Genomic DNA, 13,118 nt, shown 5'->3' with positions numbered 1-13,118 from the left:
TCAAGCTTTTAATCACCGTGAGACACTCTAAATCCCTTTTTGCCTTCTGTCACAGCTAGGTTTCTCCTAAAAATACAAAATTCCTGTATTAAAAATACAAAATTGGCCGAGTGTGGTAGCGCATGCCTGTAATCCCAGCTACTTGGGAGGCTGAGGCAGGAGAATCACTTGAACCCAGGAGGTGGAGGTTGCGGTGAGCCAAGATCAGGCCATTGCACTGCAGCTTGGGAAACAGCAAAACTCCATCTCAAAACAAAAAACAAAAAAAGTCATGCATATTTATTTACATAACTGTGTGGTGTAGTGGACCAGCTCAAACACAGGTTTGAATCCCTGACTTCTACCACTTATTAGCTAGTCCCCTATCTGGAGGCTCAAATCCCTTACCGTAAAATTGGGACAAGACTGTTGGAAGGGAATCAAATTATAAAAATTATCTGAAAATAAAATCATTAATAAATGGTAGCTATCAATTTATTAACTGGTTACTGCGGCAATATATATAATTATAAAATCACCATCAATCCTTTCATTCATACGTTAACGCATATCACTGGTTTAATTCATTGAAGGCAAATACAAGTTTTCCCTTACTTTCCTTCCAAGATTCCACTTAGGCTGGTTACCCCAAATGTAACGGAGAAACATTAAATGTCACTTTTAAACCACTTTTAAACCAGTCTTTAATTTTCAATTCAGGTGTGAGGCACATATATACACACAAACATATTAATTTAAGGAAGCAAGAATGTAGAATATTAACATGTAGGCAGACACTACTTCATGTATTTTGTTTAAAACTTAACTTTGAAATAACTTCATTGTTTACATGTAAAAGAAAAATATCATTCACTTATACTTCCACTTCCCTTTAAAGTATTCTCAAATTATATTTCCTGAAACTCCAATAGAAAGCATTCTCTCTTAATCATGGCAACGGGTCGGGTACTCATTGGTGACCAAAATCTGGTGACACCATCTTTTATGTTCTTTGCCATATTCTTAAATGCCTGGCAAACAGTAGATATTTACCAGATGAATATGACATTAAAAAAATAAATTTCAAGAGATTGAGATTCTTTAGCCAAGTTGAGGGACTACATCATTTTGAAGCACTCTAGAAGGGGGATGTGATTAAATGTGACTGCATGCCTGGGCTGGCTGCTTCTAGGTATAGAGCTGCGTTAAGGCGTGGGAATAGGAGAGCAATGCCCTAGGGAAAAGAGGGCACTAGGGGAAACAATGGTTGCAGTGCACTGCAGAATGACCAATGGCACCTACTTCCAGAGTTTTCCTTCAACTAAAAAGAGATGGCATTTTCTTATGATTCAGTAACTGCATTGCTTACATCAACATTATGGTTTCTATAGACAAGCCTAGGTAACTAGCCTCTATTTACATCATCCCATTAAGGGTATCCAAACCCAAGTAACCAAATTTTAGAACACCATCAGATAGTTTCCTGCATTCAAGACTTCAACTCATAACTCTCTGAACTCTCATTAGATATAAGGAATCTAAGATGTATTATAGGCATTCCTATAATTAGCCATATTTACAAGATACAAAATATTTGGATAAAAAGCAAATTTCATCACATCGTATAATGTACAGATAAGGTTTATAAAGTAAATTAATTTATTTTTAGCACCATATATACAATCCAAACACTGCCAATTAATTTCTTTTCAAACTCAAAAGATAGTTTTCATTAATCATGATGGCACATCCTCTCTCTCAATAAACGCAAATGCTGTTTTATGGGCTGTGTGGTAATAGTTTAACATTTAGTAATTGATTATATAAAATTATGTTCTCAAGACTAGGCTGCATTTCCTTAAAAAAAAAAAAAAAAGCTCAGGTTAAAAATTAGCCAAAAATTTGTGATTACTATCACAAATAATCCAAGATTTAAATAACCAAGGGCCTCCAGAGGCCCCTGTTCTTCCTTTTGCCCTGTCCAAAATCCAATGGAATATATTAAGTGTTAAACTGGTATGAAGAGGTGGAACTAAATTCCTTGAAACACAAGGTGGAGTATCACTTTTTACTTAAACTTTGAGTCCTTTACATTTATAACTGCTATTCAAAAAAAATTAGACAAAGACATCTAGATTTAGATTAACATGATCAAAGAGATTATTGTGGATCATTAAAGGAAACTTAACATTAAGCCTTCATGTACCAAATACTAATATTTAAATTAATTTCAAAATCTATAAAGGTATGTAATTATTAATTTGCAAAGGAGGAAACTGAGGCTCAGAAGTTGCACAAAACCATGAACTAGTGGAACTGAGCTTTACAAACCAAGGCTGTCCTCTACTATACATTATTTCTCCTCAGTACACAATAATAAATTGGTTCAAAATTATCTAGACCTTTAAAAAGTATATAATGGAAAGTGCTTTTAGTATTAAAGTTTTCATGAATGACCCTAACAAATTTTGTCTAAAAGTTTACTAAAATGCTGACATCATTTATAATCCTTCATTTATTTGTCAAAAGATGAGGACACACATTAAGTGCAATTCATTTTGTTTTCTACAAAATAAGTTAATTTTAAGCAAACCAATCTCAATGATGATAAATGCATGTCATTATTTATTTAGATGTTTCAGCTCTCGCACTAAGTTTTTACAAGCTGGTGAACACTGACAAAATTATTTCTCCCACAGAACTATAACCACACATCCCCAGACAGTATAAATATATGGTTGAACTAACATTAATACACATCACCATTTTATCAATTACATAATAAAACAAATTGTCAAGTATCCAAATATTAAGTTACACAGCTCAAAAGGCATATAAAATATTAGATGTCTGCTCAATTCATTAGCAGAAACCCACTTCTTTTTTTGCAAGAGAGGTTGGGAAGGAAAAAAAAAAAAATCACACTTTCAAACAAAAATAAGTTGGTAAACACACTTCTGATAAGTATGGGGAAAAAATTACAAGAATTTCAGGAAGTTTATGATTACAATAACAAAGCATCTCTACCTTTTAAAAAAATATTTTACTAAATTAAAGAGCATATTCTACATGTTTGCACAAGACAAAGGCAACATTTTGCTAAAAATAATTAATAGTCCCCTCCCATTCTTTTCTCAGGCCCTCCCTGTTAAGTTGCACCTCAGAGTGCAAACATTAAATTAATGTAAGGCTTTTTTGTCTGAAGACATTAAAGACATGTGCTTCTGTACAACGTAGATTTTCAAAATGGAGGTTTCTTTAATACAGCACAAAGTGAGATATATGGAAACACATTAAATAATCACTGTAAGACTTGGTAAAAAAAAAAAAAAAAAATCAATGGTTAAGCAAACCTGACGTATATTGGTATGAATGTGGGAGATGTAAACATAAAGTGAGCAGGCAAATAACCATGTAGGCCCTACTTTCAATGTTTGAAATGATTGAAGGAATAAACCACATAAGGTCTAGTGTTCATAGTTCCTGGGATTTTAGTTCTGTATGGTACTAAAAATATACAAGTATTGTGCTGGGTATTTTGGCACCTAATCTTCCTAAATTTCTTATGTATTGATAAGATTCTGGCATGGGAATAGATTTAAACAAGTCATAACTCAATACTGCATGATTTGGGGAAAGGTCAATTGATACAAATGACAAGCACATTTTATATGCTGACAGCAAGAATCTTTTGCCAAGTATCCAAATAGGTTGACTGTAACCCAAATACAGAGGTTGCCAAATCTGTCTAGCTTGCGGCCTGGTAAAACTGCCTTTCAATACTCCTATGGAAGCTTCATTAGACTTACTAAGCCAACATGTTGGCTAATATGTATAACAAATTAGGCCCTATCTCAAGTTCCACTTCCAGTAGCATTAGGCACCCCAATTTTATTGAATGCAACAGTTGTTTCTATGACCGTTGGAATCTTTGAAACGCAGCCGCATTTTAGGACGATACTTCTCCAAATACAAAAGTTGCTTGCTGTTAAAAGCTCCACGCCGCTTTCTGGGAGGAAAAAAAAAAAAAAAAATGAAACAAGGCAAAAGCCCCCTACAGTAATATTTAGTGTCTTATAGACAACCATCACCTCTCTTGTGGCAATTTATCTTTTGATTAATTAGGCTGTGACCTGATGCAGAAAGGAATATGAACAGGCACATCAGTGTAAATGGAAAAAATCATAAAAAGTTAATTTTCTTTATATCTTCGTTTGAGTATTGGTTACAACAGTCGACTCACAAATCCATTTACACGTAAGTCCACGAAAAGACAAAACTAATTTATAGTGAAGTCAGAAGTTGCCTCTGGTAGCAGGGAAGATGACTACAAAAGCCACAAAGGCATGTTCTACAGCACTCAAAATATTCTATGTGTTGTACTGGATGGTTAATTTGGCTGTTATTGTCAACTGGTCTCCTTTGGAGACCTGTGCATTTTATTGTATCTTTAAATGTATCTTAATTATACCTCAATAAAAATACAAAATAACCAACATATTCAATCAAGTATTTAAAGCAAAACAATAATTCAAAAACTCTTGTTGGATTAGAATCTTAGTAATATGAGCAACTGCATGAAATGCAAAAAAGAATGTAAGATCTTGATTTCCTGGTTTTAATACTATCTCAAAAAATAATCATAATGATTAAATGGGCTATTAGACTATTAAACTCACTGACAACAAGGAAATGAAAGAGAGTGCAAATGAAAAGAGAATCCATTACTTACTGTCTTATGAATTGTACTGCATCTTCGTATTTCATTCCACCTTCAATTAATGCTAGGGCAACAAGTACTGGAGCTCTGGTGAGGTAAGAATTTTGATAAATAGTTTTTTCAAAATCCGATCTTTGTAAATTTATTTCTCCAAACATTCCCCAATTCAGAAGTATTATCTACCACGCTTCCTATTTAAGTAATACCTATGACAAATGTTGACTTTATATTAAAAAATTATAAGAATTTTTCAAGTTTCTGTATTTTCATCATCAATACAGATTTTTACCTAGAATCAAATTGATAAATTCATTTACCTCCCAAGGCCTGCAACGCAATGAACAGCAATACAACAACCAGGTTCTTCACGAAACTTAATTTTCACAAGACTTAACCAGTCATCAACAATCTGGTTGGATGGTGGTGCACCATCATCAAAAGGCCAATCCTAAGTCAAAAGAATATTTAAACATTTTAGATCATTAATATAAACACTGTAGTAATAATTCTAAATTTCTAACATGGAAATGTTTTCAAAAGCATTCCCATTTTAATGTTTAATCACATCTTATTAAACCCTGTTGTCTACCAAATGTGACTAAATGCTCAATCTTTACAAAAATGTTTCACAACTTCAAATCCTTGCTTAGCTTTTCACCTTCATTTAGAAATTAAGATTCTGCACAATAATATGTTTTTAGCTTTTTGAGGTCTATTTATGACTTAGATATTTATTTGAATTTACTATTTGAATAAACTTTTGTAGCACAGCACCATAAACCCATAAGAACTGTTAAATACTTACAAGAACATGGATACCTTCTTTCTCCACAAGAGTAGTGTCATAAGTTGCTTCACATACTCTTACTATTGTGGTAACTCCATACTTCTTAAGTTCCTGAATAAAACGTACATTTAAAAAATCTTAATGTTTAACCACATCACTATAACTCAACATTTTATATTCTGATCATCTCTGATGAGTAAGTATGCTGGTTAACAGAAAATCATTTAAAGAATGCTAGAATCTATTTATGTTTAACACAAAAGCAAATTTTGTTTTAAGTGACAATGCTAGAATATAAAAAGTGAATATTAAATACCATACATATTTTTAATAAACTGGAAAAGTTTTCCTTCTTTTGTTTAAATTGTGTGCCCCCTTCACACACTGAAGTTGTTTACAGTCATGGTAATACCGGATTGGGATGAAACATTAACCAAAAGGGGCTAGCAGCAATGCAGACAAAGGTAAATGTAACTAAAGGCATTATTTATAACTAATCGGGTAATCTGACTTCACTCAATTATACTCACTCCTTAAACTTTACTCATTTAAAATACATTGAATGAAGTCTTAACTACAGTAAAAAAGCCGACATACCATTTAAAACTACAGGCTTCAAAATGCATTATTACTAATTATAACTCTCCTGACATTTATTTTATATATATATGGTAATAAAAATTATATATTTTATATATAATTTTATATATAAATTATATATATTTAGTATATATAATATACTATTAGTATATACATACTAATATAGAGTATATATAGTATATATACTAATACATATTATATACTATATAATATGTATTAGTATATATATAATATATAGTAATAAAAATTAAAGTACCATTAAAGTATTTCCCAGCCAGGCGTGGTGGCTCAAGCCTGTAATCCCAGCACTTCTGAGAGGACGAGATGGGTGGATCACCTGAGGTCAGGAGTTCGAGACCAGCCTGGCCAATATGGTGAAACTACGTCTAAAAATACAAAAATTAGCTGGGCAAGGTGGCGTACGCCTGTAGTCTCAGCTACTTGGGAGGCTGAGGCAGGAGAATTACTTGAACCCAGGAGGCAGAGGTTGCAGTGGGCTGAGATCATGCCACTGCACTCCAGCCTGGGTGACAGAACGAGACTCCGTCTCAAAAAAAAGGAAAAAAAAAGTATTTCCATTATGTTCTGAGAGACCTATTTGCTATTTCTTAACAACTGTAGGTATTTATAAAATAAAACATGTGCACATCCCGATATATTGTTCAGCATTCAATTCCTTTCTCCTAGTAAAAAGAGGCAGGTAGAGTTTTAGCTACATAGCTACCATTAGGAAGGAACAGAATTTGTAGTTGAAAATTGGATTCTAAGCATCAGATGGGGTTCAAGAAAAACCAGCTTTGGTTTATGGCATTAGTCATTAGGTTAAGCAGATATATAAAAAATCCATAAATGGCAACCTTTCCCATGTAAATTTCTTACAAGATAAGTAAGAGCTATACTGTTTTACTGTCCACATACCAATTCAAGCAAACTCAGGTGCAAGAACTATTAACTCAAGTACATGCCCTTCTCAAAATGTATAAATATACCTCTAACCTATAGAAGACATTGACATTTATTTCTGGGAACTGGAATTGTAGGTATACCATCTCATTTTTTCCAAAGTAGTTTTTATTTTGTTAGCTATAAGTCCCACTATTATATTGCAATCAATTTAAGCTACTAAAACATATCAAATCTTACCTCTATAAATTTGTTTAAGGTCGCATTGGTTGGATTGTGTGTAATAAGAAATCTCATGTTCTTGTATGTGACTTCCACAGGAGCTGGGCGGTTCATTCGAGCCATGTTAATTTAGTTAAAAAACACTCAATAGGGTTATGAAATAATTAAAAAAATTGAATACAGAAATGATGCAAAGAAACTGAAGTCTACTTCAATATACTCCACTTGAAATTCTCAGTGCTTTGAGTATGAAGTTGTAAGTAATGATAAATGAAATGAACCTCCTAACAAGAAGCAGCAATTCTTCAATCCAGTAATACTGAGGCCAACAGAAAAGAAGTGCACTGAGGTTTACCCCATCCAGGTCAGAACTCTTGTAAAATGCTCTGTGGATTTCAATTCAACACTTCTGTGTCCAGGATAACCACTCTTATGGGGGCTTCTTGGTGGAGCAGTAATCAGTTTCTACAGTTCACTTGTCTGCATAGAGGTCGTGCTGTGCCTGGCAGTAATCTCCACTGCCCTTCAGAAACTCCATAAATGTGTGACCAAGAACACCACAGAATTGCTGTTTAAAAGAAAAAGACAGAAAGAAAGAGAAAATAAGTTATTTTCCAATTCAAAAGAAATACATTAGGGTTTTACACTATTTAAGTACACAACTATTTTTCTAAAGCAGGGCCTGAGCCGCTTCATCGACTTTTACTTGAATTGCAAAACTCAAGGGGTGAGTACAGATTAAATCAATCAGCATAAAACAAGCAGTCAGATAGATTAAACTGAAATCCATGATCTATTACCAAGATTCCTCAGAAAAAAAAACCAAACTCATTGTTACGTTTTTGTGAAATTCATATATATCCTATCTAGTTATATTCTCTCTATATATACTATCTATATATAATATATAATTATATGATTCTAATAATTATCCCTTTCGATAGTTGTTTTCTTTACATTGTAATTACATACACTTTATGTTGATTTTTCCAACTAACAAAAACATTTTTACACATTAATACAAACTCCAGATAACTCTGAAGTTATTAGTCTTGCATAATTTACTTAATTCATAAACTGAAACATCTAAGTTCTTTTCCAACTTTATGCTTTTATATCCTTTTCTTAGACTGATTTAAGTCCTTCTATATTTAGAATCTCACTTTATCCTTAACAATCTGTTATCATTCCCATTAAACTGAAGACGAGGAAAATGAGTCTCTGAAAATCAACTTGTTATGTGAAATATCATAAGAATATATGCTTATGAATCTAAAAAGGAAACAACTCTCATTTATAACTGTAAAGAAAATATTCATAATTTTAATAATGTTCTTTTGTATTTTAAAACCAAAATTTCACATATACAACTCAAAACTGAAATCCAACTCAGAGAAGGCAGACAAAGGGATGTTGAAGGTGGAAGTGGCAGGTCTCAAAAGCAAGGTAACTACTGTAACCAATAAATATAAACAAATATGAAAGTATTTATATTTTCTCTAAGTTCCCCTTAAGAACTAAACCATTTTTATGCCAATATCAAACATTAAACCAACAGTCACAGCATATTTTTAAAAATATGTACATGGAAGACACTGATGTTAATAATTACTCTTCTTCTAAATAGTTTATAAGGTACCTGTGTACTCGGAAGTAAAGAGGACACTAAGGAAAGTATTAATAACAGGTTAACAAGAGCAGTAATTCATAGTCACTGCCTCAAGCACTTCATGTGTACTCTCATTACCAAAAATGTTTTAACAAAAGGTTCCATTAGTTTCCATGCTTAAATTTAAGCATTTGAAGTCTTAAAATTAAAATTCAAACGATCTGCTCCCATTTCCATTTTACACCTTTAAATAGTCCCATGCTAGTTATAGTTTCTAGAACTTTGCTAAATTTTGAAGAATAATTCTTATGATGATTACTGCAGAAAACATCAAGTCAAAAACCCAGTCTACTTTTCTGGTAAAACACAGAACTAGCATTAACAGTCATTTATCAAAAGGTCCCATAAGAAAGGTAACTTTCATTATCACAAGTTTGTTCAAACAAGCCCTCAGAGGTTACTTCACCTAGTTGGTCAGCTGGGTTAAAAAATTAAGTGTCTAAATTACAAAGCCATCACAGTTACAGTGAATACAGACTGTAGTAATCTGAAAATAATTTCATTATACTTTCACCCCAAATTCTAAATACTACCTCCGTAGAATAAAAAGTGTATTCTGACACTTTCCCAATGACATACAATGATCTTTAAAAGCTTTATAATGACTCATCACAGTATTCTAATTTCTAGGTATTACCTTTTTTTCAATTAAAAGCTAATTTGAGGCAGTATTTCACACCACTATTTCCATATTTAATAGCTAAAACTCCTGTCGGCTACAACCTAGTCTGGCCATATCCCTTCATGTAAGTAAGCACTTTCATCAGGAAGCAGAGAAAGAACTATATTAAGAATTCCTTTCCTGAACTGGTTATTTTTACTGAGTGGAGCCACCTAGTGGATGGGGGGACTCGTCTGTTAAAGCAGTGGTGACCACCGATAGCTTTCTGTTCCGCCCAAGACACTCCTCCGTTCCCAATCTCCTACCCACAGGAAAAACTATCCATAATGGGGATTTTTTTTCCCCTCCCACATATCAGTTGCATTATAATCACAATCATATACAAGAAGGGAGAGGAGGAAAGAGTAATCTCTGTGCAGAAGCTTAAATCATTATACTGCAGAGTCAAGCCAATTAATCTGTGTAACTCCTTTGCCACAAATAATTCGTTGTATAGTCTGTTCCACATCTATTTAGGTCTTAGGGCACCTAAGAAAGCATGTGTAAAATGCTGCTCACTCTTGGTAATGATTTAGTTTTCTAGTTTTCAACTGACTAACAAGAAGCACTGCCTCAGGATCTAGATGTCGGGCAGGTCAACAGTTCCAATCGTAGTGTAAATAACTTAATACTCGTGGACTGGTAGGGGGCTCTGCGGACAGAAGATAAAAAACCCTGAGAATTCCGGCTCTGGTTGGCTACTGCTGCCACAAACCAACAGGAGGCAACAACATATTACACCACAGAGTTCAGGAATAGTTCTAAACAGTCCCCGATTAAAAGGCGCCATCCAGGGCCCTTCCAAAATTGGCAGGGGAAATGTATGCTGGTGCCCGGACGGGAAGTCCTTCGCGTCAGTGTAACTAACAGTAGCCCTGTCAGTTTCCAAGACGCTCCGAACCAGGCCATTTCTCGACGACTGGCCCAGAGAAAGGACAAGACTAGACTTGTTCCCATTATCACGAGCCCGAGGTGGGGCGATAAATCCGGAACAGCTCGAATTACCAGGTGGAGCCTGGGAGGAGGGCGGGGCGGACGGCCGAAGTTCTCACCTAGCAGAACCCCACTCTGGCCCGGGCAGGGGTGCAGCTCGCGGAATGCCCCCGAGGGCCGCCGCCCCGCGCACGCGGCTGTGTGCGCCCGAGCACGCCCGCTGCGCCCCCTCTCCGCGCCGCAATCACGGGTTCGCGCCGCGCCTTCAGTCAGGCGCGGGCGCCGAGGCCATTTTGTCTGAGGCTCGGGTCCCGGCCGTCGAGCACAAGAGTGTAGCTGCACCCAGTGGCTGTCCCGCGCCCACCCCGGAGCTCCGAGAAGCTCTGGAACCAGATCGTTACCACCCGTGCCTGGCTGTCCCGCCTACCCCACGCCCGCCCGGATCTGGAGGCGAACCCGCCACCGCCGCGCCCTCCCCGTATCCGGCTCCGCAGTGACACGCGCAGCCCTCGCCCCACCCCGGGCCACGTCTCCCGCTCCCAGTGCAGCCACTCTCCTCCGGCCGAACAAAGAGGCCCCGGGACGCCGCGGAGCCTGCCATGCCCGGACGGGTCGCGCCAGACCAAAGGGCCAAGGGCGGAGGCGGCGGTCACAAAGCGGCTTTTGTGCCACCCACCCGGCCCGCTGCGGAAGCCGAAACTGCCCCCGGCCGCCGCAGAAGCCGGACCGCGCCGCCCCCGTCGCTCCGGGCTCGGGAGGGACTCAAAAGCCGGTGCCTCCGGCGGCCAACCGCCACCCTGCAGCCCTGAGGGGCCCGGCATCTGCCTCCGCACAGCCGGCCGCAATCGGCCGGCCACAGGGCCATAACCCGCCCGCTCCCACCCGGGACCCACCGGAACCGCAACCCGGGGCAACCTGGAGGAGACGCCGGGCTCCGAACAAAGGCGACAGCGGGGATAGGGGGGCCGGTCGTGGATTCCCAGCCCGAGAGGCGACGATGCGACGGCTACTCACAGGAATATGTTTACTCATTGAAGATTGTGGCCTAATCATACAGCCGGTCCCGAGGCGGCGGCGACACAGGCGGTGGCGGTGGCTGCAGGGCAGGAGGCGGCGGTGGTCGTGGCGGAGCGGCGGTGGCGGCGATGCAGGCGGCGGCGGGGGCACCAGACTCTACCATGCAGTGAGCGGCTCCGAGCACAGCGCGTAGCCGAGCCGGCCCGCAGCCGAAGGAGCCAATACACGCGCCGAGGCGCCCTTGCGTCACAAGCCCTCCCCTTTATAGCCGGCGCGACGTGCAACCCTCCAGCCACCAATCGCGGCCTGGAACCGCGGGCCAGGCGACGACAGGCGGGGGCGGAGGCCCACCCCCTCCGGACGTCACTCCGCGGCGGCCGCCGCCGGTGTGAACCGGTTGATGAATGGCTAAGCGCCGAGTCGGAGCATCCCCGGGGCGGGGGAGGGAAGGCGCCGCCGGGGGTGCTCCGGGATGCAGGAAGCCTGAAGTTAAGAAGGGGTGGGAGCGAGAGAGATTCCGATTTATCGACTGGAAGGAATCATGCTGCAAACCACTTTTCTCATAATTAAAACCATCCAGGAGTGCACACATGTCACATGAGGAGACTCGAAGTTTGCCTGAATCGTAAAATGCAATCCTTCTAGGGCTGGAACCGCGTCTCAGTGTCGAGCTTGCTTTCTACTGCCTTAACCACGGTCATCTTTGCCAGTGGTTTACCTTGGCACCTGGGCCCCGAGTACCTTCGTCATCAAATAATATTTATGTCGCAAGACCGCTGTACCCGGTGACTCAACACCTTGCATGCCACGGCCTTAGGCTTGGTCAAGATGAATTCTTGTCCCTGGGGGCGCTTTCAAGCGGGGAGAAACTTACCTTCGCAAAACTTAAGGCTATAGAAGATGGGGAGAGTATCTTTTGATGCAGACGAAGCCCTATGCTCCCTATATTCTTTTTTTGATCACGCCTGTCTATACTACGTACGCGTGCAACTGCAGTTGGCTCAATTGTGGCATTTCGAAATCACATGCATCCTTTGTACTGCTGCTCACTTGATATGTTGTCTCAGATAATGAAAGGTTAGGAAGTGCTTAAAGAAAGCGTTTTTAGAAATTAAGAATCCTCGGTTTTGTCAAGCACTGATGTAATTCTTTGCGTCAAAGCTAAAGCTCTTCTTTATGTTCGTTTTCAGTCCTCTTTTACTGACTTCATTATTTAAGCCCCTAAGAAGTAAAGTCTTATCGCAATTCTGTGCCATACAAGGGCAACTCTGTTATTTATAATCTGAAAACCCTTTCTCCTCAGCTCTGGAGAAGGAGTAAACAGGACCTTTACCTGCTTTTTAAGAACTCAGTTTTCCACTAACACTGAAGCCTTTTGTTTGTTATTTTCACCGAGTATGAGATTGGAGAGGGCTTTAGGGATCAAATTTTGTCCTCTTTCAGTGCCCTGCAGCATCTTAGGATTTATTAGAACTTCTATTTAGAGACTGGTTGTATAGTTATTCAACTTTCTTAACTCTGTAAATAAAATAAGAACTTAAAAAAAAACAAAAACAAACAAAATCCTGGGCCAGACTTTCAAAGGAACAAAAACTCTTCGTCATTTTGAAGAAAATGGCTCACCTAC

At 38.8% G+C, this 13,118-nt stretch overlaps 2 protein-coding genes across 3 annotated transcripts; both read right to left on the bottom strand.

Moving 5' to 3' along the window:
- Positions 1–666: 666 nt before the first annotated feature.
- Positions 667–7,369, bottom strand: PTP4A1 (protein tyrosine phosphatase 4A1). Of its 2 annotated transcripts, none has more exons than XM_019029592.4 (5): positions 7,230–7,369; positions 5,505–5,597; positions 5,017–5,147; positions 4,712–4,786; positions 667–3,988 (listed from the first exon to the last, which is right to left on the bottom strand). In XM_019029592.4, the coding sequence occupies exons 1-5, from the start codon at positions 7,332–7,334 to the stop codon at positions 3,871–3,873; spliced, it is 522 nt and encodes a 173-aa protein (XP_018885137.1). In that variant the 5' UTR covers positions 7,335–7,369; the 3' UTR covers positions 667–3,870. The 2 variants fall into 2 exon arrangements, with proteins under 2 accessions (XP_018885137.1, XP_055247285.1); XM_055391310.1 differs by having other exon boundaries at positions 3,834–3,984.
- Positions 7,370–7,639: 270 nt separating this feature from the next.
- Positions 7,640–11,773, bottom strand: LOC129534408 (uncharacterized). Its single transcript, XM_055391311.2, has 2 exons — positions 11,489–11,773; positions 7,640–7,779 (listed from the first exon to the last, which is right to left on the bottom strand). Exons 1-2 carry the CDS (start codon positions 11,525–11,527, stop codon positions 7,684–7,686), a joined length of 135 nt encoding a protein of 44 aa, XP_055247286.1. The 5' UTR covers positions 11,528–11,773; the 3' UTR covers positions 7,640–7,683.
- Between the last annotated feature and the right edge of the window lie 1,345 nt (positions 11,774–13,118).

Source organism: Gorilla gorilla, chromosome 5 (genome assembly GCF_029281585.2).
Source record: "Gorilla gorilla gorilla isolate KB3781 chromosome 5, NHGRI_mGorGor1-v2.1_pri, whole genome shotgun sequence".
Lineage (NCBI taxonomy): Eukaryota > Metazoa > Chordata > Mammalia > Primates > Hominidae > Gorilla > Gorilla gorilla.
This window is presented reverse-complemented; position numbering and strand designations above follow the sequence as displayed.

Coding starts and splice junctions, on each gene's coding strand:
- PTP4A1 (XM_055391310.1), bottom strand. CDS start 7,334: ATGGCTCGAATGAACCGCCCAGCTCCTGTGGAAGTCACATACAAGAAC. Junction 5,598..7,229: donor CCTTAAACAAATTTATAGAG/GTAAGATTTGAT, acceptor CGTTTTATTCAG/GAACTTAAGAAGTATGGAGT. Junction 4,787..5,016: donor TGCGTTGCAGGCCTTGGGAG/GTAAATGAATTT, acceptor TTACCTCACCAG/AGCTCCAGTACTTGTTGCCC.
- LOC129534408 (XM_055391311.2), bottom strand. CDS start 11,527: ATGATTAGGCCACAATCTTCAATGAGTAAACATATTCCT. Junction 7,780..11,488: donor CAATGAGTAAACATATTCCT/GTGAGTAGCCGT, acceptor TCTTTTAAACAG/CAATTCTGTGGTGTTCTTGG.